At 32.8% G+C, this 27,994-nt stretch overlaps 16 protein-coding genes across 16 annotated transcripts; 6 read left to right on the forward strand and 10 right to left on the reverse strand.

Annotated features, from left to right (window-relative positions):
* Nucleotides 1–555: 555 nt before the first annotated feature.
* SPE3 (spermidine synthase) lies at nt 556–1,440 on the forward strand (the record flags this gene model as incomplete). The annotated part of the gene is made up of 1 exon (XM_003683817.1): nt 556–1,440. The coding sequence occupies one exon, from the start codon at nt 556–558 to the stop codon at nt 1,438–1,440; it is 885 nt and encodes a 294-aa protein (XP_003683865.1).
* Nucleotides 1,441–1,719: 279 nt separating this feature from the next.
* Nucleotides 1,720–3,075, reverse strand: ALG1 (chitobiosyldiphosphodolichol beta-1,4 mannosyltransferase; the record flags this gene model as incomplete). The annotated part of the gene is made up of 1 exon (XM_003683818.1): nt 1,720–3,075. One exon carries the CDS (start codon nt 3,073–3,075, stop codon nt 1,720–1,722), a length of 1,356 nt encoding a protein of 451 aa, XP_003683866.1.
* Nucleotides 3,076–3,497: 422 nt separating this feature from the next.
* Nucleotides 3,498–6,170, reverse strand: AIM3 (Aim3p; the record flags this gene model as incomplete). Its single annotated transcript, XM_003683819.1, has 1 exon — nt 3,498–6,170. The coding sequence occupies one exon, from the start codon at nt 6,168–6,170 to the stop codon at nt 3,498–3,500; it is 2,673 nt and encodes an 890-aa protein (XP_003683867.1).
* Nucleotides 6,171–6,641: 471 nt separating this feature from the next.
* IML3 (Iml3p) lies at nt 6,642–7,373 on the forward strand (the record flags this gene model as incomplete). Its single annotated transcript, XM_003683820.1, has 1 exon — nt 6,642–7,373. One exon carries the CDS (start codon nt 6,642–6,644, stop codon nt 7,371–7,373), a length of 732 nt encoding a protein of 243 aa, XP_003683868.1.
* Nucleotides 7,374–7,502: 129 nt separating this feature from the next.
* On the reverse strand, nt 7,503–8,246 carry ISA2 (Isa2p; the record flags this gene model as incomplete). Its single annotated transcript, XM_003683821.1, has 1 exon — nt 7,503–8,246. The coding sequence occupies one exon, from the start codon at nt 8,244–8,246 to the stop codon at nt 7,503–7,505; it is 744 nt and encodes a 247-aa protein (XP_003683869.1).
* A 396-nt stretch (nt 8,247–8,642) lies between these two features.
* UBA3 (NEDD8-activating protein UBA3) lies at nt 8,643–9,560 on the reverse strand (the record flags this gene model as incomplete). The annotated part of the gene is made up of 1 exon (XM_003683822.1): nt 8,643–9,560. The coding sequence occupies one exon, from the start codon at nt 9,558–9,560 to the stop codon at nt 8,643–8,645; it is 918 nt and encodes a 305-aa protein (XP_003683870.1).
* Nucleotides 9,561–9,918: 358 nt separating this feature from the next.
* Nucleotides 9,919–10,482, reverse strand: SND3 (Snd3p; the record flags this gene model as incomplete). The annotated part of the gene is made up of 1 exon (XM_003683823.1): nt 9,919–10,482. The coding sequence occupies one exon, from the start codon at nt 10,480–10,482 to the stop codon at nt 9,919–9,921; it is 564 nt and encodes a 187-aa protein (XP_003683871.1).
* A 996-nt stretch (nt 10,483–11,478) lies between these two features.
* On the forward strand, nt 11,479–12,666 carry VID24 (glucose-induced degradation complex subunit VID24; the record flags this gene model as incomplete). Its single annotated transcript, XM_003683824.1, has 1 exon — nt 11,479–12,666. The coding sequence occupies one exon, from the start codon at nt 11,479–11,481 to the stop codon at nt 12,664–12,666; it is 1,188 nt and encodes a 395-aa protein (XP_003683872.1).
* A 595-nt stretch (nt 12,667–13,261) lies between these two features.
* Nucleotides 13,262–13,564, forward strand: TPHA0A03630 (uncharacterized protein; the record flags this gene model as incomplete). Its single annotated transcript, XM_003683825.1, has 1 exon — nt 13,262–13,564. The coding sequence occupies one exon, from the start codon at nt 13,262–13,264 to the stop codon at nt 13,562–13,564; it is 303 nt and encodes a 100-aa protein (XP_003683873.1).
* Nucleotides 13,565–13,834: 270 nt separating this feature from the next.
* On the reverse strand, nt 13,835–14,302 carry FCY1 (cytosine deaminase; the record flags this gene model as incomplete). The annotated part of the gene is made up of 1 exon (XM_003683826.1): nt 13,835–14,302. The coding sequence occupies one exon, from the start codon at nt 14,300–14,302 to the stop codon at nt 13,835–13,837; it is 468 nt and encodes a 155-aa protein (XP_003683874.1).
* A 445-nt stretch (nt 14,303–14,747) lies between these two features.
* On the forward strand, nt 14,748–15,473 carry TPHA0A03650 (J domain-containing protein; the record flags this gene model as incomplete). Its single annotated transcript, XM_003683827.1, has 1 exon — nt 14,748–15,473. One exon carries the CDS (start codon nt 14,748–14,750, stop codon nt 15,471–15,473), a length of 726 nt encoding a protein of 241 aa, XP_003683875.1.
* Nucleotides 15,474–15,986: 513 nt separating this feature from the next.
* TPHA0A03660 (uncharacterized protein) lies at nt 15,987–16,922 on the reverse strand (the record flags this gene model as incomplete). Its single annotated transcript, XM_003683828.1, has 1 exon — nt 15,987–16,922. One exon carries the CDS (start codon nt 16,920–16,922, stop codon nt 15,987–15,989), a length of 936 nt encoding a protein of 311 aa, XP_003683876.1.
* A 650-nt stretch (nt 16,923–17,572) lies between these two features.
* TFB4 (TFIIH/NER complex subunit TFB4) lies at nt 17,573–18,607 on the reverse strand (the record flags this gene model as incomplete). Its single annotated transcript, XM_003683829.1, has 1 exon — nt 17,573–18,607. One exon carries the CDS (start codon nt 18,605–18,607, stop codon nt 17,573–17,575), a length of 1,035 nt encoding a protein of 344 aa, XP_003683877.1.
* Nucleotides 18,608–19,048: 441 nt separating this feature from the next.
* SIF2 (Sif2p) lies at nt 19,049–20,698 on the reverse strand (the record flags this gene model as incomplete). Its single annotated transcript, XM_003683830.1, has 1 exon — nt 19,049–20,698. The coding sequence occupies one exon, from the start codon at nt 20,696–20,698 to the stop codon at nt 19,049–19,051; it is 1,650 nt and encodes a 549-aa protein (XP_003683878.1).
* A 611-nt stretch (nt 20,699–21,309) lies between these two features.
* Nucleotides 21,310–23,583, forward strand: EXO84 (exocyst subunit EXO84; the record flags this gene model as incomplete). Its single annotated transcript, XM_003683831.1, has 1 exon — nt 21,310–23,583. One exon carries the CDS (start codon nt 21,310–21,312, stop codon nt 23,581–23,583), a length of 2,274 nt encoding a protein of 757 aa, XP_003683879.1.
* A 106-nt stretch (nt 23,584–23,689) lies between these two features.
* On the reverse strand, nt 23,690–27,967 carry VPS15 (ubiquitin-binding serine/threonine protein kinase VPS15; the record flags this gene model as incomplete). The annotated part of the gene is made up of 1 exon (XM_003683832.1): nt 23,690–27,967. The coding sequence occupies one exon, from the start codon at nt 27,965–27,967 to the stop codon at nt 23,690–23,692; it is 4,278 nt and encodes a 1,425-aa protein (XP_003683880.1).
* Nucleotides 27,968–27,994: the final 27 nt, after the last annotated feature.

Below are 27,994 nucleotides of genomic sequence, written 5' to 3' on the forward strand. Positions count from 1 at the left end.
TTCAACCTTTCATGGGAAGTATTTCAAAACTTTTTCCAAATGTTGTCCATTAATATCAAGACGTAAAATAATTCCAATTGGTTTTTCTGGTAACAATGCATCCTTCAACAATCTCATCAACAAAATATCTAAGACAAAAATATAATCTTAACTTTATCTTTGTAATAATTGAATTGTAACATATTTCTCCAGATAATATAAACCTTAATACACTCTCATTCCTGACCCTATTTCCTTTCTAATAACAACCACAAGGTTAATAACATATTTGTTTCTTGCACGCGCCAGACTTCATTTGGCATCAGGTCGATAGTTTTGAAACTGAAAAATTTCAAATAAAATTTTTTTAGGTGATGAGCATCTACATATTTATATATAAATGATACGATTGTAATTTACGTTCTTAAGGGACTTCAAATAATTCAATTATTTTATCTGTTTAATTCTTTTTTCGTGATTATTTTTAATATCTTTCAATATTATTTTTAAAATACCAAATATTGTAAAATAAGTCCTCGTATAGCTTCTTTATTTGATATATACTACCATTGAACAATGTCCCAAGAAATTACTCATCCTACAATCGTTGATGGTTGGTTCAGAGAGATCTCTGACACCATGTGGCCAGGTCAAGCTATGACTTTAAAGGTTGAAAAAGTCTTACATCATGAAAAATCTAAATACCAAGATGTTTTGATTTTCAAGTCTACCACTTACGGTAACGTTTTAGTTTTGGATAACGTTATTCAAGTCACTGAACGTGATGAATTCTCATACCAAGAAATGATCACTCATTTAGCTATGAACTCTCACCCAAACCCAAAGAAAGTCTTAGTCATTGGTGGTGGTGATGGTGGTGTCTTAAGAGAAGTTGTTAAACACGAATCTGTCGAAGAAGCATGGTTATGTGACATTGACGAAGCTGTTATCAGATTATCTAAAGAATATTTACCTGAAATGTCTTCCGTTTACTCTCATCCAAAAGTCAGAACCCACATCGGTGATGGTTTCCAATTCTTAAGAGACTACCAAAACACTTTTGATGTCATCATCACTGACTCATCTGACCCAGAAGGTCCAGCTGAAACTTTATTCCAAAAGTCCTATTTTGAATTATTAAACAGTGCTTTAACAGAAAAGGGTGTTATTAGTACTCAAGCTGAAAGCATGTGGTTACACTTACCAATTATTAAAGATTTAAAGAAAGCGTGTGGCGAAGTTTTCCCAGTTGCCGAATATGCTTATACTACAATCCCAACTTATCCATCTGGTCAAATTGGTTTTATGATTTGTTCCAAAGATAAGAATGCTAATGTTAAGAAGCCACTTCGTGAAATTTCAAATGAAAAAGAATTGGAATTATACAGATACTACAACAAGCGTATTCATGAAACCTCTTTCGTCCTACCAACTTGGGTTGGCAAAGAACTAAATCAATAGAAAAATTATTCTTTTTCTAACAATTATATACTGTTTTTGTAAATTATATCTGTCATCAAATAATAGAATTTTAGAACAATTTTATTAAAACCCATTTGAACTCAAACCTATTATACCTATCACAATTTTTACGTTAAAAAGGTTCAACTACTGATGGAGGCAAGTAGATTTCCACGAATTTTAATTAAATGTCAACAACTGTGTAAAAATCTATTCTCATAATTACATCAATATATGCACACTGTAGTACAAAGTTTTTCTACAACTTTTCATGTTTTCTTAAATCAATTTCATTTCTTTCATAGCAGGCTCCCAACTGGAATTCCATCTTTTTCCTGCTTCTAGTATAACATTCCTTTTTAAACTATCTAATAATTCAGGGTCTTTCATTGCAAAAATTAAAGATTCATGAAGTTCTCTTCTATCAGTAAATTTTAAACCGTTTTTCTTATGAACTACTAGTTCGTTCAAAACTGGATAATTCAAAGCAATCACAGGCAAACCAGATCCATTCATATCTAAAATTTTCATTGGTAAGTCTAAACCAGAACTTGATGCATGTAAAGACACACCATAATCACATAAACGCAATAATTTTGGGTAATCCTCTGCTGATAACCATAAAAATTCAATTTTACAAAGTTTCCAGTCATGGTTTGCTACTTGCTTCATAATCTCTTCTTTCATAGGCCCTTTACCCGTAATAAAACATATAATCTTTGGTAAATTATTATCAAATTTTTGATAAGTGTGCTCATAAATCTTTAATGCACCAACCAATATCTTGATATCTTCATCAGGAGTGAAGGAAGTCGAGGTTACAAGGATTTTATCACCTTTTATTATATCAAAATCTGACGGGATAAAATCTTTAATAAAATCTTCCTTTTTTATAATCGACAAACGTTCTTCAATTGTTCCATTAAAGGGTTGGAATTTGTGAGGTGGTCTGTCATACAATACAAAACATTTTGCAGGGTTTAATCCAAAACGTTCTACCAAATAAGTTTTCATTGCCTCAGTTACTGTGATATTATAATTTGCAAATCTAGAAAATATGTACTCGATCATATATGCACATAATACTAATGGATGATAAAAGTTTTGATTAAATTTTAACTGCAAAATAGAATATCCTAAATTATGCCAATCTATGATTAATTTACAACCTGTCAATCTGTAAATAACAGCAAGTGGCAAAATTGGAATGGTTGGAGGATTCTGTACCAACAGATAATTACTACCTCTTAAATACCATAACTGTTTAACGATTGTGAATATTTGAAATAATACTTTTTTCAATAAGAATAACAAACTCTTAGTATTCCTAGTATTCTCATAAATTGGAATCTCATGAATAGTGATATTTTCATCATCGATGATATCTTTTGGAATGGAGTCCGTAACATATCCACATAACTCGACGTCATATCCATGTTCGCTAAAACTCAAAGCATGGTAACACATTCTTGGAGAATGTCCAATTTCACCAATAACATAAATGATTATCCTTTTCTTCGTAGATTTAGTTCCATAAAATATGTATGGTAGGAGTAAATACGTAAGCAATGGAAGCACTAGGTAAATTATCGCCATCACTATTAACCAATGACTAACGTCATATAAACCTAACATTGTTTAAAGTTCTGCTGAAATTTATGTTTAATTATCGTCCTAGCTAACCTTTGTAAAGAACATACAAACGAAAATTAAACTGATATTCAATTGGTATAGGTACTATTATATATCAACTTTTTATCTGTTTAATTCAATAAAATGTTGAATTTTTAATCTCATCAGCAAACATTACTTTTCAATTATATATTGAAGTATACAATATTCACGCTTTCAAAAAAGGTGTATATGGTCAAGTGCGACAGTGCGATAAATCCATTTTGCTTACTAGTTCAATCACAGGAAAGAGATCACTGCAAGCTTAATAAAAATAAAACATCAGTCTTTTATAAATTAATTTGTTCATCACTGCATTATGTCATTAAATGTCTATGAAGTAATACAAAATCGTAATAACTTTTATATACAATGTAAATAAAACACTATTTATGTAACCGGTCATTTTCAACTGGAACGGCTTGCTTTAAGTATTTTTGAAATGGGTTAAATTCATCATCATTATCTTCTGGGAATTCAGTTGCCTTCCCAGAAGAACCCTGATCATTGTGTAATTTTAATGCTTCTTTCTTTGCTGGAACAACAGGTGGCTTGGTTTTTAAAGTATCCTTTTTTCTTGGGATAATTGGCGGGGATTTTTTCTGTGTTTGTTCCCTCATCGAAGAATTGGCGCTGGGAGGAACATTTTTTATGCTGCCTGTTTTCTTTAACTTCATTTTATTCAAAACTTGTGATAATTCACTATCCTCAACTATGGCTGAACTATTAGCACTGGATTGCGTTTTATTGTAAATATCTTTTGAATCAGAATTTTCAGGATCAGTAGATACTTCACTATTCAGTGATTTATTCAAATTCTTAGGTTTTGGTTTTACAAGTGGTGGCGGAGCTTTCTTTCCAGGGCGTGATCTTGAGTTATTTGTCACTGGCAATACTGGGGTTTTTCTAATCTCAATGTCATTCGATGGATCTGTTGATACATGTCTGAAGGGTTTTGGTGGAGGTGCAAAATTGGAAATAGGTATCTCGGAGCTCAACTTAATTCCTGTATTAGTTGGAGTACTCTCACTACCATCATCCGAAGCTGTAATTGGCTCAGGAGCAACATGAGTAAGACTGTTAATAGAAATGTTATGAGATGGAGGTGGAGGTTGAAGACCTTTGAATGAAGGTTTATTATCCAACCTGGAATCACCTGATGACAAAACACCGCTCTTATTTTTATCTAAATTATCTGAATCCATTGGAGAGGCCCTATATGGTTTTGGAGGTGGTAAAAAATCTTTTACAGGGTTAGACGGTTTAGTTTCTTGGGTAATTGGGTTATCTGTTTTTCTTATTAAACTTGGAGCAGTTCTTCTTTGTGGTAATTGTAGAGCAGTTGTAGCACTGCTATTGATCTTACGAGGAGCAGCAGGAGCCTTGTCTTGATTAACTACGGCATTATATGGTCTTGGAGGTGGAGCAAAATTGACTTTAGCTAAATTATCGTATGAGCCGGCAATGCCAATTCTTTCTACTTCAGGTTCCTCACTACTCTTTTGAGCATCTTGTGAAGTTCCTGAATTATTTAAAGTTTCATTTAATTCATCAGGGATATCGATATCGGTCATTTTTATAGGTGGACTGGATCTAGGAGTTTCTTGGCTAAAAGAAGCGGATGTTAAAGACTGCGCAGTGGGACTGTTGACAGTATTTAATCCCCTATCTTTATGGGTAGGAGGTGGTGGTAGCGCTGTCGTATCAATTGAAGGAATATTAATTCTCTTACTGTCACGTTCTTGACCACTAGCACTTGGATCATATGGTGTGATATTAACAGCCGAATTATATGCTACTGAACTAGCATCACCTTGTGTAGAATATACTGCGTCTGCTGAGGGTACAAACTCAGCACTAACAGTATTTCCATAAACGCTTGGATGCGGTACTTGTCTATTTACAGCAGTATAGGTCGGTGTAAATGTTGACGGATCGCTTACATTATTTACTACTGCTACATTTGGAGTATTCATTATAGCTTCAGTCTCATTGTTTGAAACTGGATGTTGCTGTAGAAGTTTGTCTTGTGATTGATTTTGTAGTTGATTTTGTAGTTGGTGTACAAAAGGTACTTCATTACTTGGCGTTTTTACAGGTTGTGGACTATCTCCAGTTATCGGCGACTGTGAAAAAGTAGGTTGAGTTAAATTTTGATGCTGAAGTTGAGCTTGGTTTGTTGGATAATTAAACGGTAGTTCAACTGATGCTTCACTTTGCAATTGATTTTCCTGATTTTGTACTTGTGCTACAGGTGGTTGAGCTAAAAATTGCTGTGGTAAAGAAGGAGATCCTACCGGTGCAGCACTTTTGTATTGAGCTTGGTTTACAGAATGTTGTGCTTGTTGTACTGATCGTTGAGGAGGCGGCGGAACAGAGCGTTGATTTGTTTCTACCTGAAGAGGTTGCTGTGTCTGCAGAGGCTGTTGATACTGAGCTTGTGGAGGTTGCTGATATTGAGGTTGTGGTTGTGGAGATTGCTGATACTGGGCCTGTGGAGATTGCTGATACTGGGCCTGTGGAGGTTGCTGATACTGAGGTTGTGGAGGTTGCTGATATTGAGGTTGTGGTTGTGGAGATTGCTGATACTGGGCCTGTGGAGGTTGCTGATACTGAGGTTGTGGGAGTTGCTGACCCTGTGAAGGTTGCTGAACCTGTGAAGGTTGCTGATATTGTGGTTGTAGAGGCTGTTGAGATGCAGCGTTGTTTGGAAATTGCCCCCCCATTGCTGTTGTTGCCTCGATCACCTGCCCATCAGGGCCATACTGTTTTTGACCTGCTCTAATAGGTGGTGCAGGAAACGAAGCAGGATCTTGTAATCGGTTTGGTGGGGGTGTATACTTATAGCCTTCATTATCGTCTTCATCTTCCCCAGAATAATCCTCATCATCCTTGTGTTTTGTAGTTCCATCCCTTTGACTTTTGCTGTTCTTATAATGCTTCTTACCTGCAGAATAACCAGTTTTTGCTACTGTTTTAGTACCGTTATAACCAGCTTTACCAACTGTTTTTAATCCAGAATAAATAGAATCCTTATTATTTGCCCAAAAACCACTCATAGTTTAACTAAATGTCCTAGGATGCTATTGTTTGAAATCAATTGTAATGCTGTTACCGAATTAATAGTATAAGAAAATCAATAAAACTGTGACAAATACCTACTTCAATGAATAATACACAATCAATTTAAGCTTTCCTTTTTTAAATATGACTTTTACAATATCTTTCTTTACTTTCCCATTGAATAATACTCCTTTTCCTTTTCCTTTTTACCTATTTGATTTTAATATTCGCTCTATCTTTTATTATTGTTAATATTTCAGATTTCGATTTAGGTGAATTAAGAGAATATATGAACTAATTATTTATATAATGAAGTATATAAACCTGTCTATGACCAGGCACACTTTAGTGACTGTGGTAAATTATAAACTCTCGCTCGTTACTGTTAAGATAAATTTTCATTATATTTATATATTCATTCAAATCGAGCTATAACTATATATCGTATATTGTCCTATTTCTTTTCGATGCCCTATGCCTGGAGTTTTTATGCTGTTGATAAATATATAAATCTTGAAGAGCATTACAATGAGTTAGAAAAATTATTCAGAAACTCGTTGAATATCTATAAAAACGTGATAGAAGAAGATCAAGATTTAAATTCGTCGACAAAGAACACTTATAGTTGTTTTGAACTTGAATATGAAGTTATTGGCGATGGCAGGTTCAAAATTATGTGCATAGAGAACAATGATTTAGAAATACCAATGGTATTTTGTTATGCAGGTACAGATGAGAGGTATAGTTTTATATTTATCGAATGGTTGAAGTCAGAGATAAATTGTATAATATGGAAGTTACAGTTTAATAATATTCAAATGATAGATATCTGTGATACTGCTGTTTCTCCAAATTCTTTTAATAATGGTAATTTTAATAATATTGATTACAAATTTTACAACGCATTATTCGTTTTTGATCTTAAAACAACTGATGATAATTTAAAGAAGATGAATTTTGAGGTGCCTGCAAGTAGTTGTAGAAAATTATTTAGATCCAATGAGAAACCTTTTAAAAATTCAATTCTGCCCTATATTTACGAAGAAACTGGCATCAAGACAGATATCATACCTTTAAATTCAATAACTTTATTAAATCATTTAAAGATTACGAAATATAATACTATCACCACTGCATTTTCCATGAGAGATAACATCATCCATACAATATTAAAACAAGTTCAAAATTCAAAAGAATGATAAGAATATGATTTATTAGCTGCTTTGATATTTAAATAATACCGTAATAATAATAATAATATATACAGTAATGAATATACACGATATGAACTATGTATACTATGCCAAATAATGTGTTAGAAATCTTCATTAGATATCAACATCAAAACTACTTCCACAACCACAGGAGCTTTTCATGTTGCCACCTTTGATCTTAAAAGTTGAACCTATAAGTTCCGTTGTGTAGGTTAAGTAGGTTTTGTTTAATATTTTCAATGAACTTTTATCTGTTACTATGGCGGCAGAATTAGGAAATTCATAGATTACTTTTTTATCATTCAATGATGACTCTGGGACCTCATCCATGTCAAAATCATCGAACATTTCATCATCAAGCTCATCATCAAGCTCATCAGCATTACTATCAGAATTCTTAGTAACTAAGGGGTCATTTTTACTTGATTTTATAAGATTATCACCAAAGTCTTTCTTAATTAGAGTGAGTTCTTCGAAGGGAATTAATTTTAGATTGTATTGAAAGCCATGACAACCACCACTTTCAACAGATATTTTCAACGATTGTTTAGATTCTTTGAAAATGTCGGCTAATCTTTTTACAGCTCTCTCTGTTACATTGAAATATAAGGTCGAATCTTTATTGATGACGTTCGAAGGCTCCACAAATTTCTCATCTAAATCTGCCTTCAAATTATTGCTTTCGGTACTTTTATTAGGGTCTGATGTTGAAGTTGAGTAAAAACGTATTTTAGGTAATGATTCTTGGAATATCAGTGGGTTTTGGAAGACATGATTTGTTCGCAGTACTTTTGATGCTCCTAATATACCAAATACAGCTTTATTGCTCACAGGATTAGACTTTATATTCATAAACATTTTCTTGATGCAATTAAGGGCAGTTTGTATTGTGTTGAAACGGTTCGGAATAAATTTGCGGTTAAAATATTATGATGTAAAATCTTTAATGTTATTTCATATATATTACTGTTAATCATTAATACATATAATTTATTTAAAACTAAATACCTTTTCAGAATCGAATGCGAAACTGTATTACTCATCTGATTAATCTCTTAAATTCCAATATCGAATCACAGTTGGAAGTTTAACTTCCGCTATTAAGAAAAACAGTCACATAAAGTAATTGTAATGAGGCTGGATAAGAAGAAACATAATTATGACAAGTTTTAATGGCTGACGCCGAGGGTTGACAAGTTGTATCTTCATATATATATATATATATATACCAACTTATAATAATGTTACTTATATTTATATATCACCACATATCACACAGTCAGGCATCCTGTCGTGAGAAAAACTAATTAAATATGATCCTTGAGATCCATTATAATTTGTGAAGTTTTCTAAATTATCAAAGTCACTTAAGTCGTAGTATATTTTCAATAGTTCATTGCAACATTGACCGGCAATGATTGCATTTGTTGTACATACATTTGGAATAATTTTTTTCACGATTCCAATAATGTAATTTGTATTAAATTTCAATGGGTCAAGTTCAATATTGTATTTATTTGCTCTTTGGATGCAATGCGATAGCAATGTGTTTTGATCCTCTTCGTTATCATAGTTCAAATTTTTCAACTCTACTGAAACCACATACTCTATAATGTGGTCGATATTCCTTGGGTTGTTTATTATAGTACACATTGGAACTGTGAGTTGTGTAAGCGGAAATGTATCTATCGAGCACTCCCAACAAGCAGTAATACCTGGTATAATTGTCTTTGCGTGGCCTTTTAAACCTTCTACACCTCCATCTATAAACGGTATGCACTTTTCGAAATTCGTTGTTCTTGTTAATTCAACCAATTTTTGGTTGATGAATCTGCGTGGTTCAATTGCATCCAAGCCAGAAATAACAAAATCAAATTTACTTAAGAATCCAATAGGGACCTTAGTCAAATCTTTGTAATGAGCTACAATTTTCAATTTATCTTCATTTATTAACTTTGGGAAATGTGATTTAATGTAGTTGGCTGCCACTTCAGCTTTTGATTTTCCAATATCGTTTGTAGTGAACAGGAACTGTCGATTCAGGTTAGTCAACTCGATCGTATCATAGTCAATGATATGAATCTCATTGACTATTTCATTAAGCATAACCAGATTTTTCAGCAGTTCGCAACCTAGACCACCGGCCCCTAGTATCAAAACTTTGCATAGCATTCTTTTCAAAACAAGGTCATCACGTCGCTGTACTCGATACATGTCACAATATATACATAATAGTCTCTAAAACAAAATCTTTTAAAGCTGTTCATTGTTTTTAATATCAAGCCACTGAACATCAACCATCATATCAAATTTCAAAATAACAAAAGCAAAAGAGCCATTCACACAAATAAGTGGCGGTTAAATTTATATGTTTTATAAGTTTATATGTATCTCAAATAAAGTGCTGACTATACATCTGGATATGTGTGTATATAGGTAAATGTATGTATATAATTCCTGTTTTCGTAAACGTGAAGAAATAAAAAGCAGATCTTTTGAAATGGCATTGGAAGCGAAACGGTTCATGGAACTATTCAGCCTTGACACCGCCCATACCAGCCTTTTCGGCTTCTTCAATGGATTTCTTATCAGTCTTAGCTTCACCACCCATTGGCCCAAACATAGATGATTGTTTGAATGGTCTCTTCAAATCACCAGTAGCGGCTTTACCAAATAAATGAATTTGCACTTCATTGTTTTCTAGCGCAGCTTTAACTGGGGAGATCGATTGCATGAATAATGGGTTAGTGTAGTGTAAATAGAAATGCATGAAACCCATCATAGCCAAACCTGAGTAAATGGACTTGATGGATGAATCAATTTGCTTCAAATCATAGTCTTTAACGGTGGTGACTTCCAAAGTTTCGGATTGACCAGTCATTAAACCACCTGGAGCAACGTATTTCATGGTGGTCATGTCATTCTTCTTGACGATCTTGCTTCTTGTGTATTGGTAGATCAAGAAGGTGGCGGCTTGGCAGGAACAGTATAGGATTCTGATGTAGTTAACGATGACAGGATCCTCCATGTCCAATTTCTTAGCCAATTGCATCATGACAAGCATGATGACAATATTAGTAACTTGAGGGTTCATCGTGAGGCGAGTGCGGGTGTGGATTGGTTTTTTTTGGTCTTCTAGAAGCCTGCAACAGTCGTAAGCTTATATGTGTTTGCGAAATGCCAGAGATACACACATATATATACACATCGGTGCATCCACGGCCATATATATATATCTACACCGTAACTCGATTTTGCATATGTTGAACAAGAGAGTTTCCAGAAGCATGCAGCTCATGTCCAGAATGAAAGCGATGCTGGGACGATGACGGAAGAAGACAATTTGATGCGTGAACCAGTGGCAAAGATGCAGCGCCGGGTAACAACGTGAAAACGCACCAAGCACGTGATTACAAATTACGAGCACGTGACCACGCCGTTGCAGTCACGTGCTCGAGTGTATTTTCTTTTTCTCGTTTTTTCTCGTTTCTTCTTTCATTTTTCCCGCCTTCCTCTGTCAAGGCTGTGCGGGATTTGTTCTTGCCTTCCGTACGGGAGCATTTCTTTTTGCTGTCCACAGCCGCTGCTGCGGCTGTCCACTGCGGCGCAGCCGCTCTGCCCCCGGAAAAGAAACGACGGGCGCTGTGATTGCACTGCACCCCCCACATCGCCTACACACAATCCTGCGCACCCACCGCACCTCTCGTCGCCGTCCCTTGAGTGGATTAAGCGAAGCTGCAATTTTTCATCCCGGCGCCATGGTTGCTAATTACTTGTCCTCTTCTTGTCACTAGCAATGCTATTTCTTTGTATGAATCAGCGAAAATACAGGAATTTTGCGATGAGATGAGATGTATAATTCTTCGATGAGACATTAAACAGACCATTGTTCGGTCTCAGGTAAGCAAAGATTTTTAGTGATGTGCTATCTATCGTATATATTGTATCTTATGTGCACATATATAAAAGGAGCTGTTTGAGTGCCATCTGGTCATCTCGGTTTTTATTGTTTTTATCACGTTATCAACTCAAAACTTGTATCACATCCTCCCACACACGCATACATACACTTCAGGACTGTTGCTTTACCATGATTCACGACAGTTTTCATGCAAAGAGAAACATCCCAGTCAACGAGATCAAATCAAAGAATCGAAACGGTTCGAAGGAAATCGATGTCATTTCTCATAACCATAGTTACTTGAAATTAAACCATCTGTCATCATCCCTATCGTTGGTTGTGGCTGCTGCCAATGATGTCGAACCAGCGAGTCTTTCCGATCAGAATGATAGCACTATATCAAAAATAGATAGCTGTACAATGTTGCAGACTGCGTCCCCCCCACAGACTGCTACTTCCCAGCACAGAGTTTCGAACAGCGGCACTGCCAGGAAAAAATATATACACGGGGATACCTCAAATTACACGTGCTCAGTTCCTTCACCTACGTTATCAAAACATCTTCACACTGATTATCTGAGGCAAAACATGGTGTTTAAAGGCCATCAGATATCAGGCTATAAAAGTTACGAAGTGGTCATAGAGCTAAGCAATGTCTTGCTCCCTACTCGCGACTCGCTGGGTGGTGCTACTGAGCCGCATATCACCGGCTCTCTTACAATAAAAAATTTAACTGCTGTGAACCCAGAAATTACCACATACTTCGACTCATATGTAGTCACTTCGAATAGCGAGTGCGACGCGAGTTTCGGGTTCTTGTCTTCAGATTGGGTCAAGAATAGCAAGATAGATTTGCTATCGGATGAATCGTTGGCTAGTTTTCTATCAGATGATGCAAATGATTATGAGCATTGGTCAAATTTTCACAATTACAGACATGTGATAAGAGCTTCTTACAACGAATACGAGAGTAATAGTAGATTTCATAAACATGATGGAGATTCAAGCACCGGCAAGAAAGGCATCTCCTCTTGTTCAGTTCGGGATTCTATGAACGTCGACGACTATCTAAACGGGAGGATACCCTTAAACATAGACAACTATAGAAACCAAAGGTTTATATTTATGAGATGGAAGGAAAGGTTCTTACTTCCATCCTCAGTTCAGCCAGATGACACGGAGGACTCTTTCAATTATGCATCTAATATAAGAGGCGCAAATTTCGACGGCTACTATTATGTAGTGCACGACCAGTTGAACGGTAGTATCAAGGGTTTCTACTACCATCCAAAGGCAACAAAATTCCAGCAACTAGAGTTATATCCAGTTGATCAGAAAAACATTCATAAGTTGACGTCAAATTATTCCTTTAATTAAGCACATCACCTTCGTGCATCCGCATATATACATATATAGAGAGTTTACTAATTCATAGACATTTCGCATCTGATTTCTGCAAACATGCAATTAATCTTGTAACATCTGGCATTACTAAGTACAGGTGTGTGAAATACTTCGACCATTCAACATTTATTTATAAGACATTTTTACTCTTCTCTTTCCATACTCTTTTGCAGTCTATGTGATATCCCGCAACGGCTCTGGGATCCATATTCAATTTTGAAATTTGAAGATATTATATAATTGAAAAGTTAATGATAAAATGAACAATAATAAAATATAGGTCCAATATTGTTATTTGTTATTTAAAATTATATCATATATCATTTCTTGTGCTACTGCAAGTACTTAAATAGAACAACAATACACTAACATGGCTTTAAATAACACAAAGAGAGCTGATTTAGCAGTGAAGTATGTGGAGTAACCTCAAATTATTTTTTCTAATGTTACAACATAATCAATTAACTTCGTTTACTAACTTTATTTATAATATTACTCTATTGATTTATTTTATTGAAGATATAAACATGTCCCATTACCAAGTGATAGTGTGGCTTTATCCCAAGGTATGTCAGGTATGGTCAACCAGTCTATGCCAATGGTTGCAATGTTTTTAAGAAATAAATTCGTTGGTTGGTTTGCATTGATTCAATCCTTCCATTATTATTTAAACAGTGCTGAAGAAGATAACGAATTCACTAAATTAGAAAATAGACCAAAGCCAGAAACAAACCCTGCTGAACAAACCCCAGCTATTAGAATTGCTCTATCGTTATTATCGTTATTAGTATGTTACATGGATATCATCTCTCCACAACCACTTCCACCAACACCAGTTGAAAATGATGTTGAAGCTGAAGTCAAGGCTTAATCAAAGGAAACTTAACAAAATACTCCTCTTTTGCAATATTATTGTCTTCTTTAACTTAAAGGAATTATAATAGTTAATATAATCGATGTATTAATATAGAAATCCAAATTCAAAAACCATTTTATAAAATCATGCAACATATAAAATAAACTCAATATAATAGACATAGTCCATTACTTTTCTATATTTACTTGCTGTGATCAAATGTATCTTAAATTATATATATTTCCTTTAAAATTAATGTACATAATTTATATGCGATCAAGATCTTTATTCACCAATATCTTCAAACCAATCTTGTGGTCTCTCATCGATGAACTTCTTCATAACAGTTTTACATCTTTCATCATCAACGATGACTACTTCAGTATTTCTAGAGGCCAAATATTCTTCACCTGGACTCTTAAAATTAATATTTTCACCAATAACCACACGAGGAACACCATACATCAAAATAGCACCAGTACACATGTCACATGGAGATAAAGTGGTGTATAGAGTAGTGTTTTTATAAACTTTACCTTCTAATCTACCACAATTCTCTAAAGTAGCAATTTCACCGTGTAAAGTGGCAGAATCTTTCTGGAATCTCATATTATGACCACGGCCCAAAACAGCACCATCAGCATTGTTAATCAAACAACCACCGATAGGTACACCACCTTCTTTATAGCCCAATTCTGCTTCTTCAAAAGCAATATCCATACCCTTTTTATCCCATTGACCTGTGGTTGACATTTTTCAATTATTATATCTCTAGATGACTACTCCACGATTCTTCCAAATATTGAATCAATTGAAAAGAACATACCTCAATAAGAAATAGAACAGTTCAAACAGACAACATCCAATATATAATGTATCCTACATATCATCACATCGCAGGAGCAATAGACTTTTAATAAAAATTTTGATGAATTCCAATTAATCAGTTATCTTTTGATATCTTTTCATTTTTCATTGAAATTTGTAGGCCTTTACCCTCAAGATATTAACAAACTCTAAGTTTTATAGAGCGATCTGTTAGTGAAACTATTTTGAAATATCGAAACAAGATAATAACTAAACTATCATATAACATAACCCTAATTATATTTCAAGGATAGTTCAATGCTTCTAGATTCTGTAATTAATACCTTATAACTTGACTTTGTTCTAAAGAGTTATCAGCCACTGTTAGCAAATGTCCCAGGTACTATTATGGAAACTTCCTTACTTCAATATTTGGAAGCCTGCATTATTTGCTAAATATACTTTTCGTTTGAATTCTAACTGTCCCCAAAACAGTACTGATGGTGCTTTAGGATCTTATCAACGGGTAGGGAAAGATATACATTATGTGTTCGATGCACAATGGCCATTAATGAATCATCCCTCCCCTGTTCAGATTTTTGGTATTGAGAATGTAAGTCGTCCATTTAATAAGCAAACATTAGCTTCAATAAAGAAAAAATATTTGAATGCCGTAAAAATATATCATCCTGATGTTTCTAACAATATTAGGGTCTACAGAACCAAGGCAATGGATAAATCAAACTTGTTAAGTGATGAAGAGAAATTGGAAAGATTTAACCTTATTTCTAGCTCAAAATCAATTCTGACAAATCCCAAAGCATCACTTTATGATAACAATTGGCCTAACACGTTTAATGAAAATTTCGAGAAAGATTATAAGACTATGTATCAACAAGGCAGATGTAATAACCCACAATATTGGGAAGCAGGCACTTGGGAAGACAAAAAAGAGGCTGGTTCAAATACAGAAAATAATATGCAAAGAAGCAAAGATGGAAGGTTATTTTTTATTACAATAATTGGATTAATAATATGTTTCAAGGGTACTGATCTAATGACACAGGTACAAGATTCGATATTGAAAAATCCAGAAAAGATTTTAAAACGTAATTAAAGTTCTATCGTAAACTAAATTTATTCTTAAAACAAAAAATGTAGAAAGCCCTTAAAATTTATAGAATTGGCAGATTGACCCATAAATAATAATATATTCTAATAACGAACAATAAATACAAATCTACTGTAAGACAAAATAAATGTCTTGTAGTTATCTTAGTCGAATTGTTACTTTCTCTGTTATGATCGCTGAATATTTAAAATTGAGTTTATACACAATTTCGATTTTATTCATAGCTTCTAAGAAAAGTTCTTTTAGAAATATGGTCTAAACCTCATAGGAAAGAACTTCAGTATGCTACTTTTGTAGAGTAAGGATGTCATTTCTTTTTTATTCTTTATAATATTCATTATTTAATACCAAGCACCGTAATGTATTGATATAAACTAAGTTCGATAAGCCAAGCTTACGATAGCGTAACTATCAAGTTCTTTTATTTTGTCTATAATCATATGTAAGTCTTGAATTTAAATACATATTATTTCTCAAATCATTAATTTATATTCATTTCTAACCCATCAATCTCATGGAAGTTTCAAAAACAGTGAATGTAACTGCATTAGCTGGAGTGGCTCTAAGCATTGTTGGCAGGAGACCTTTAAAGAATACAGGCAAACCTTCCTTTAGATACAGCTGCCTTCCTACTTTAAATAAAGAAGTGCCGTATTTTGGACTCTTTAAATTGTCCGATTGTATAATCGATTTAATAACATCAATTGGATAAACTGCAATCCATAGTAACGTACCTGCAGTGGCACCGTATAAACACAATCTCCAAGATTTAATATCTTCTCTGTTGATAGATTTCTTTTTGATTTGATTTGCAATCAAAGCTTCATATACAAGAAAATATACACCTAAACCATGACCTGCTCTAACCATCATGACCGGTAAACCTCTCATCAACTGCTTTTGTTTCAACAATTTCTTGATACAATCTAATGGTCCACTGAACTCTGCATTCTTACCTGAATTCTTTTGTATTTGTAATCTGATTCTTATATGTTCTATTGGAGATGATAAAAATGAGTTAACTAAACCACCAGTCAACCCACATGCATAGTATTGCGGTAATGATAAAATTTTTGAATCAATGCCTTTATAAGTTTTGTTATACGTTTTCAAAAGCCTTTTCATATATTCATTGACACCAAATTGCACTGATACACAAGCACCAACACCAATTAATGGTGTCAAGGTACCTTTATAAAAACCTTTTAATCCTTCATGTTTCACTAAATCTTTGATAACTTTCATTGTGGTAATATCTTCTGCTGTGGAAGTTTGAAGTCTAACTTTCGTAGTATCGAAAGGTTGACCTACCAGAACTTGGGCAATACCACCAGTTGTACCGGCAAATAAATCTTTCACAATCCTTAGGCTATCATGATTATATTGATGTGTTTCATCTTCAAGGAAAACTGAAGATCCTGCTTCGTCTGACATAGTTTAGATCAACGCTAATAAATATTAAACAATTAAGCCACTCTATATATGTAATATCCAAACTCAAAATGTCACTTGAAATAGCATCTACCAAAATTATAAGTCTAATATTTTTATCGTGTTTATAAAGCAGACAGTTTTTATATAGATCAGTTAAATTATGTTGTCAAAAATGATTGTTTCAATAATACTTAATAAATTGAATGGCTTAAATCAACTCGATCAAGTTATAATAACTAGATAACTACAGTAACTAACTTTCTAATTATTCAATGTTATCCAAAATTCTTTTTAAGATCTTAGAATGTTTTTCATTTTCAGTAGTCATTCAATTTTTCACTTCAAACAATTTTACTCTTGCTCCTTAAAGTGACTCTTATGGAAAGATATCAATTGATATCAGTCAGAGATGTTATGACCCATTGAATGGATGTGATGGTATATTAATAAATGTTGTGCAAGGTATAGTATTTATCGATAGGCGTTTATTTTGTTATTAGTCTAATTTGATAATGCATTAGAGAGTACTGATAAATACATAACCGTCTAATTTGTTAAGATATATATGTATTTGCCTAGTTATATATGCAGCATGACATGTGCTTGTAGATAGTGTTTTGCCTGAAGTTCTCTAAATTGTTTTTTTTTGTTTATTTATTCTTGGTAACTTTCTTAACCATACCAGGTATTATTGGTTTTCTTTTTAGTTTGACTATGACCTTCTCATCGAATACTGAATCGCATGCTGGGCATTTGTTGTTTGGTGGTAAGATTGACATTACACATAAACAAATAGAACAAATAAACCCAACTGCCACAACTTTACCAGTAATATAACATGAAGTTCTAAAGTCAATACTTTTGCTATTTGGCTTCACGATGGTTGATCTCAAAGATGGCTCAATGAACATGGCAGTTAAAAGATACTGGATTAGTCCATGATAATCTTTAACATATAAGTATATACCGCTTGTTGCGTCAGTTGCCTGTTGTAAGAAAGTAGATTCTGAACTGCCACCTATCTTTACCACATCAATAGGACATTTCATTTTTGTAGCAGAGAAAATACAATTCATAATTGGAATGTATTGTATTACTTCTTCAACTTTATTATCAGTATATGCATTTCCTCCACATGTTATAACCACAAGCCTAGATTTCAAAGTATAATTCTCTTCGTTTTTAACTATTCTATTTATATATGTCAACCCAGCAGACATTGCCCCAGCTAGTGTACTTTTTTGCTTTGGTTTCTCCAAATATTCAGCTTTTTCTTTTTGAAAAATCTTGTATATCTCTTCCACCAAAGATTCATCAACATTTCTAAATTGTCTATACATATTTGGGTTAATAATTGCCAAATCTTTCTTACTTGTACTTATTTCATTAGTCTTGTTTTTATTAGCATGACTAGTATTAATAGGATATAAATATTTAATACCTTGTGAATGAGCAGCAATAACTGCAACTTTGTTAGCATTATTTGTTGCTAAATGAGCATTCAAAAATACAAGCATGGATCTTAAAACCTTGATAATAGATCCATCTTCCTTCATATCTCCATCTAACTCTGCCCATAATCTGGGAGAAGTATCAATAATCACAGTCAATAAGGAAGGTGTTTCATCACTATTCAAAGAATGAATCTGTGTGTTTTGAAAAGCTGGATCACTAATAGCATCCATTATGTCTCTTTAATCTAGTTATACCTCTCTGTTTATTAATGTACAAAATGTGACAGTATCATTGATAAATTCACTTTATAATAATCGCTATTCTACAAGAATGTTGGTTTCTTAAATAGAAAGATTATACGGTTTTTACCATTCGGAATAATAATCGCATCGTGTAGAAATTGTTTCTTGGTCGCCATTATAAAGTCAACATAATGAAATGAGTTCGATAATTTTAAACCATTAAGGAGAGCAATATACTTCTTATAAACAAGGGATATTGATGATTCAGCACTTGATAAATTTGCTAACGTTATTTTCTAAAATTATATAATAATACAATCACAGATATGGAGCTATATAAATATGAAGTGAACTTCAGTTTATCGAAAAAAAAATTTATAATCTATAGTTTAATTACAGGACACTGTTATATGCTAGGAAATCTTTAATTTATAATGCAATTATGATACCATTGCTACTAGAGTATGCAACAGAGATTGCATTAGATTCAATATTCCATGATATATCAAAAATGCATTTACCTTCTTTGCGACATTGATAGTTACCATATATTGGTATTGCTATAGGTCCTAGATTGCTGTTATTATTTCTATTCATTTCATCTCGGCTCTCTAAATTCTTATTTAGAGTATTAATAGCAGATTTAATGTCATATATAATTATTTGACCATCCATAAAACCTACAGCATATTTAGTCTTATCATGTGATAATTGTCCAGCAAATATAGGTATATCATCTGCAATAGATAAACCAACTAATGCATTATTTTTACGAGACCAAATACGAGTTGAACCATCCATGGAGGATGATATAATGTATTTTTCGTCAATCCAAGAACCTGAAACAATGCTTTGAGAGTGTCCATAAAAGCAATTACTAGAATTACTACTACCACCTAACCATACTCTTAATGTATGATCATCAGAAGCGCTCAATAATAATCGACTTTTCTTGTTCATTTCTAATACACTAATAGCACTTTGGTGTCCTTGAAGTTTACCCAATGGTTTCTTTTCAAATGCATGGAATACTACTATCGTGTTATCCAGCCCAGGAATCACAAATCTACTATCATCTACCCATTCTAGATCAACTCCCAATGAATGAGATGAAGAAGAAGATTCCTTTAAGTCCAGATGTTGCATAGCAGTTCCCGTCTGAGAATTCCATAAAATTGTTACATTATCCACGTCACTGCTTATGAAATAATTACCCAAAGTATTCCATTTCACAGTGACAATGGCAGATCTGTGAAAGTTCAACACGTTTTGCAACCTACCATCTTTACTCCAAATTCTTAATTCTCCATTTTGAACACCTGTTATAATACTTTCACCATTTGGTGACCATGCTAGTGCTGATATTTTATTTGATGTGCTAGTAGAAGACACAGCCAAGGCTGATGGATGCCTTAACTCGTAAGTATTTTCCACTCTCCACTCAGAAGTATCTTTATCAACTGCATATTTGATTAATTTTGCAACAGAGTTGTTATCTCCATATGCAAGCATTGCTGACTCTACTGGATTCCAAGAAGAGAGTGAAATAACATCTAGCTCCTGTACCTCTTTTAATGTCTTGATAAAATTGTCAGCTTTATTTATATTTTCATTTTTCGAGCTCTCCATTAATATCTTATCACTTTCTATATTATTTTCATGTTTACTTTTGTCAGCATTTTCGTTTGCAGTAGTTTCAGTATTACTACAAATTGAACCTGCTTGTGATTTAACATATTCTGAATCATGTTCTAATATAAATTTTCCGTTTGAAACTAAATCTGGATATTTTTCCTTATCAATTTGCAATGCTTGTACAAGGTTAAAATCTTCTTTGTAATGGGTTTCATCTATAGGAGCGACTTCACCGTTGTATTTGACCAGTAACTCACTCTCAGAATATAATATACCTTTTTGTACTAAATTGACCAACGTACCCAACGGTACGGTATTTTTATACTTCTCATCGAATTCCAGAACTCTCGTTTCTTCTTGTAATGCTAGAGCAGACACTTCATGCCCAGCCTCCTGGCAATATCGCCATATTAAATAGTTCAATTCTTCACTTGTGATACTCATTACACTATATATATAAGTAAAGTTGACTAGAGTAACTACCTTTCTATTGTTTATGTTTCCTTTCCGTTATCACAATAATAAGTGTACTAATGTATAGATGCACCAGTTTAGTAGCAACGATATGAAACGGGTTTAATATCAGCTGAATGAGCACCCTTCTTTCAATTAAATCGTTTGATAATAAAAATTAATTGAGGTCAGGACTACATGAATTAACCTTCACATTTACAACATAAATATATTGTTTAAATTCTTATCAATATTTCAATTTCTGTTTGTTAATTTTGAAGGTTTTGAAAATAAACAAAAAATTGAAAAATTGTATTGACACTCAAGAACAAGACAGGAGTGAGGATATAGATATTTACATTTTAACCATTGAGTTTGTTAAAAAGATATTATATTTACTTAATCTGTAACAACACTATCCTAATTTTGTTATATTTGTAGTTGGGTTAAATTTTTACAATTTGAATGACTGACCATTTTATGATAGTTTATCCCATATAACATTAAAACTTTTATTTATCGCATAGACTAGATTGAAACGTTTGCTAATTAACCGTTAAACGTAACAAGATTGCACTTTTTATTGATATACATATACGAATATGGTTGATTTTTCATTAAAGAAGGCTAGGACTAACTGGAAGAATGTCTCTGGATCACCTAGAAAGGGCAAAACTCCTCCTTCCCCTATTAAATTAAGTAGCAAGAAAGATGAGACCTCAAGCTCTAAAAAGAAAAAAAAGACCAAGAAGAAGAAGGATAATTTAGATTTGAACGTCTCCCCTGAGTACTCACAATTGCCAACGATCAATGCCAAAGAAAGAACAAAAGTTGCTTCGTCCATGCAGAGAAGATTATCTGTCCATACAGCAAACTATGCTCCCCCAAAAGTAGATTACTCAATGCCAATTCCACAAAATAATATATTGACTCAATATAACGATACTAATCAAACTACATCTGCTAGTACGGCCTTGGATTTCAATAATAATAACAATATCAATAACATTAATTCTAACATTGAGTTACCTGCAAGAAGTGCTAAACGTGCTTCTGCCATGTATGCTTTACCCAAATCATCAGATGTTTCTTTAGCAATGAATAAACACCAGACTGACAGAGGAGCTATCTTGCAGCCTGCTTCCTTAAGACGTATCTTGGCTGATCCTAATTTCAATGCCAAGAATTTTGTAAAGCAAAATCTGGGAGATGCAACCGCGTTAGATATCGATAAATTCACTTCAAATTTAACAAGTTTGTCAATTGAGGTACAAGAAGATGTTAAACAAAATGTCAATCAATCGTACAAAGAAATAATGACAGTTAATAATGATTTAAATATAACAAACTCAGAATTGAAAAATTTGAGAAAGAGTATAAATGATTTATATGAAATAATGCAGCAATTTATGACATTAGCAGAAGGGAGAATTAAACAGGAACACCAAAATAGTAGAGAATCGCATGCAGAATCCACCAGTCATAAAAATAAAGGATTACTGCCACCAGTTAGATCTAGTAATTCATCAAAATCAAGAAATCGTTCCAGTGTAATGATTTTGGAAAAAATGTGGGATGCTGATTTATCTGTGCTCTATAAAAATGTTGAAGGGTCAAAGAAACTGCTTGGCAATAATTCTAATAGGCATATTCTATATGAGGGCAACGATTGGATAGAGTTAAATATTGCAACATTAAAACCGCTTCAGGTTGTTAAGCTATACGTATTGAACGATGTTGTATTAATTGCGAAAAGACAGTCAAATAGTTCTGAACTTACAGCGTCTCAATGCTTTAATCTAAGAGATCTAAGCGTAAAACCAGACAAAGAATCCGGTAATAAATTATATTTTAATGTCAGTTCTTCCAGCAAATTGCTATTCCAAACAAGGAACAACAATGAAACATTCCAGTTTTTGAATACATTCAGAAGTGCAAAAGATGATTTATCTGATATATTAAAATTTGAGGAAGAAAAATCCAAAAAGATTAAAGAATCGTTTTCACACATTGCTTCTCAACAGACACCAGGACGTGAGAGTATGAAGAGTCCTGTTAGAAATCAGAGAAACAGCACATCGCTCATGTCACCAACACAAAATGGAGCAACTGACCAATATCTAATGCAAACTATCACAATGTCTATGCATAGTAGACCAAAAGCCAATGATATGAATTTTACGGCTAAAAAACTAAAATTCTTAGAAAACATGATAGAGGAATTTGATATTGAACTAGCAAGATTAAAATTTGATAAAGCAGTTGGTATATTACTATCATTAGAAGAAGAAAATAATAAACTACCGAACGAAATTGATAGAGATGAAGAATTGCTTCATAGATTATTATTTGTACGAATCGCTCAAAGAAGAGAGTTAATAATATCGACGTTAACACAAAAAATTATCAGTATAACGGACATTGATTCTTTAAAATCCGGTTGCTTGAATCTTATTAAATTAGGATTGTACGAAGAAGGTCTTGATTTACTGCTGCAAAATAGATCTAGATTGATTTTAGATTTAATTTTGAAAATAGGAACATATGATAATCCTACAAATTATTTAACACAGATATCCGTAATAAGGTTTCAAATAATTAAAAAGACAATTTTAAATTTTGAAGATATATTCAAAGATGCTGCAAATAAATTTTCTTCAATACTAGTAACTTGGTGCAAAAATGAAGTTGATAACCACTTTAAACTGATAGATAAGCAATTATTGAGTGATGAAATGTTAACACCTGATTCTATTAAATCATCCAGAAAACAAATTGATGACTTAAAATCTGTAGGTTTGGACTTCGTTTATAAATTGGATGAATTCATTAAAAAAACAGTTCTAAAATCATTTAGCTTAAACGATCTCCCTTGATAATTTTAAAAATAAGATATAATTATCATAATCAATAATACACTACTTTACAGGATATATAAATGGATTATTATAAATATTATAGATAATATAAATTGAGATATATCTAAACATATATATTGACAATACCTGAACTGTCGGCGGATATGACATATTTTTTATCTTCAAAATTTGCGATATTAATTGAGGTAACATAATTCATATGTATGTTTTGAATATTAGTATTCAGTTTCTCAGTGCTTTGCTTCCGAGCAATATATGTTAAATTTGGATTCATTGCCAGAGAATAATAGCCATAATCTTTTAATGAACCTGAAAAAACACTCTTCGGAGAATTAATGTTTGCTATGTCTAATATTGTAACATCCCTGGTAGTATTAGTTGTGAAAAAGATAGCGGTTCCATATGATTGAAAATAAGTCTCTTCGAAATTTATCATCTCCATATTTGCATCAATGGCTCCTTCAGTTTTCTCATGAGCTATGAAATTATTTATAGGTATGTTGGTGTCTGAACCCACAAAAGCATATGTGCATTGTTGTCTAGAGTAATCCCATATTGTCAAAGAAGCTTGCTTTGAACCACCCGCAACAATTATGTGATTCTTTGAATATTCAGTAAATAACTTTATATTTGTAATTGGTGTATGGTCACCAAAAGTCCATGCTTTAATAAGAACATAAAATCTCAAATCCCACATGCATATTACACCGTGCGTTGTTCCTGCAAGCAGTATCTCAGATTTCGAATCAATTTCATAAGAAATAATAGCACCGTATTCAGGGGGCAATCGAATGACGTGGATAAGTTCAGTTGTTTTAATATCGTAGAAGTACATGTTAGAGCTTTTTGAAAGAGCTACTATAAATGTGTTCCCAATGATAGATACTACAGATATTTTTCTAATGGATATATTTTGACAATCTTTATCAACATTGAATTTCCTTATGCAGCTTATCATGGGTGTGTTATTTAGTTTTCCTGCCTTGGATGGTATAACTCTGAATACCAAAATAGTATTATCTTGAGTCAATACACTGAACGCATCATAACCTGGAACAATAGCAATATCCACTATCCCAGATGAACAATCATATGTTAACTGTGGGGAATAAAATTCAGACTTAGTAATATCAGATATATTCCATAACTTTAAACTTCCATTAAATAAACCTATTATTAATAATGGAAACTGCGTTGGTAATATAGTTAATACCGATAGTTCATTAAAATCATTTTGAGTTAGATTAATTATTAACTGACCTTTGTAGGAATTCACGTCAAATTCATTAACAGTCGTTTCAATATTTGATCCGAACTCAGGATATTTATGCAAAGGATATAATATCTCATATTTATCTAAGAAAGTACGCACTGTTCCTTCTGAACCTTCGTAACTATTTGAAACCACGAATGGTTGAACTTTAGATATTGACGCTTGGTCATACTTAGCGTAAGGGGAAAATGACTTATATTTTGATTGTAAATGGACTGTGACATTTTCGAAATTTGAAGTGGTGGTTGGGTTTGTTTTAGTCGGTAACATAATTGATCCATTTAGGTTTCTAATAGATATTAAGTTATTAGGTGCTCTTTGCGATGAGGAAACATCTAGCTTATTTTGTTCAGAATAGTCATTGAAAATGAGATTAGTATCATATTTACAATTTTCTGAGTTAAAGGAAGCTTCGAAGAATACAGTTTTTGGATAAACATTTTGTAATTTAATTCTTCTTGAATAATATACTTTTTCTGTAGCACTTAAATGTTCTGTTTTCTTCCGAATATTTTTTGAGATACTCAATATATATCCTCTTAAAATAGCCAATTTCCAGAATTCATCAGATGATAGATCCATAGATTTAAATTTATCTATCCAACTTTTATCCTCTGCAGTTAATGGAATTTCCTCATCTTTATATGATTTTATAACTGACTTGGTAGATTTTAATGATTTATTAAAACCATAGAATTTTGCTGAAAAATCTTTAGTTATAAATGTAATGTTGTTAAATCCAAAAGAATCAACAGATGAATTAGGAATGCGTTTCCAAAATAATGTTTTGGAGGCCTTCAAAGACCACGTACATAACAAATCAAAAATTGATCTTGATATTGGTTGTTTACAACTGGAAATCATTGATGGAAGATCAAAATTTACATCAAACTCGAAATAGGGTCTAATGCATGGATATAACATGCAATAAACTTCTGCTTCACTCAATCTTGAAGAAATTTCTACAATTAAAATAAGTGAAAATTGTCTTATCCATGTATTCGGATGTAATAACAACGGTGCCACTGTTCGACAAATATCAAAATACGACTTCTTTTCAACTAAACCTGTTGTACATATATCTTTTAAACTCTGTAGAACATAAACAATTACTAACTCCTCAGGATCAGTGATAGTCTGTATCAATAAGGGTAGAATATATTGTTGTATAGACATTGGACCCAATAGCACTGAGATGGCTGGTATTAATTCAATGAACTCTATTCGTAAACTAGAATCTTTATCATTGAAATATGTTATCAAATGACTCAATATAATATCGTTAGTCTTTTCTCTTCCAAAAAAGTTACAGAGGCTTAATATATTATTTAGTAATGCTTTCTTAACAGCAACATCTGTATCAGTCAATAACAAAATTGTTATTTGTTCGATTTGTTCAGAAAGCTTTTTCATATACCTGTTAGTAATATCTAAGGTTTCCAAGTCTACAATCCAATCTTCATCGTTACCATTTGAATATGATTTTATAAACAAGTCTTGGAATCTTGATGCATTCTCAACTAGATTACTGATAGAGCTAGCTAACACTATTCGAACATATGTGTTATTTTTGGATGCCAATAGTAATTTTCGAATCCTTGGGAATAAATAATCAACAAAAATATTTTCATTTAGTTGAGTTACTTCATTTACATTAGACAGTAATTCTGATAAACATCGCAGAGAAAATGATTGAACATTTGGATCCGAATCTTCAAAAAGAGACACAAAGTAAGGTACTATTCGATTAAACTTGTGTTCATCATCAACAAAACGAGAAAACGATAATATTAATTGCAGTGTTTTTAATTTTGATTCTCTACTAACCAAATTTCTTAAAGCATGGCACAGGAATGAAAGAAAAAATATAAAGGAATGATTATCTGTAATATCTTTGTCGGTATCCATTTCCATATCTGGAAGTATGTTCTTTATTTGTAAAGAAATGTCAAAGGTTAGAAAGCTAGCATATTCATCATTAAGATCTGAGTTCTCTAAACTGATATTTTCATCTACGCAGTAACCCAAAGAGGCACAAATCTTTTCAAAATCTTTATATATTTTATTGCAACATTCATCTAATACATCACATTTATTTTCTAAAATTGAATTTGAAGATATTTCTCCATTTGTGGGTACACTTGTATTCATTATTGACAATTCTCTAAAATAATCATAAGTAAATGTATAATAAGTTTCTGGAAATATATTACCTCTATACTTGCTTAATAATTGGTCAGTAGATAAACGCTTTTGGGGGTCAATATTAATCATATCAAGAATCAAAGGTTTCATTTCACTTGAAATCAACTGTGCTTGCAGTATATCATCAACGTGATACTCGTTGTTTTTGTATTTGAATAATTGAGATAAATCAAATAACGCTAGTCCTTCTGAGTAAATTTCAGCAATACAACATCCAAGGCTGAATATGTCCATCTGTATCGTTACTACATAACTGTCTTCTGTATCATCTCCTGGAGTGTTGGTTTTATGTGAATCAAACCTTTCAGGTGCTACATAACATATTCTTCTCTTAGATGTGTCAAAATAAAAGAAAAACTCGCTTGGATTGTCCTCTGGAAGATACACTGGTTTAATTATAGATGCAAAGTCAGTCAAAAAAATCCAATTAGAGCTAGTAACTAGTATATTTTCCGTTTTCAGATCACCATGGCAAATTCCTAAATCATGAATGTTTTTAACTGCTTGCAATAACTGGAATGTAATAAACTTTAACTCAGAATTATTCAAGTAAGGTCTTGTGCTTAACCTATCATATAAATTACTCTTCATATATTGCCGTAGTAAATATGCCGCTCTATTAGTTTCAATTAATTTACTATAATTCAAAACATTTGGCACAGGGGCTAATAGCTGAGACTCTATTAGCAATGCATTTTTTATTTTGGGAAGTTTATATGACCCTGTTGGTTTCACAAATACTTTAATGATAATTTCTCCATTGGGATCTAATGCTTTAACAGTTTTCAAAAATCTAGATGAATTGACTTGTGAGATGTAGTGAACATTGTCCAAGACGTCAATATATGAAAATATACCTATGGAAGCAGATGTTTGTACCAATAGTGATATTTGGCCACCCATTTGTCTATTATATGAAGGATCGATTTA

This window comes from Tetrapisispora phaffii, chromosome 1, assembly GCF_000236905.1.
Source record: "Tetrapisispora phaffii CBS 4417 chromosome 1, complete genome".
Lineage (NCBI taxonomy): Eukaryota > Fungi > Ascomycota > Saccharomycetes > Saccharomycetales > Saccharomycetaceae > Tetrapisispora > Tetrapisispora phaffii.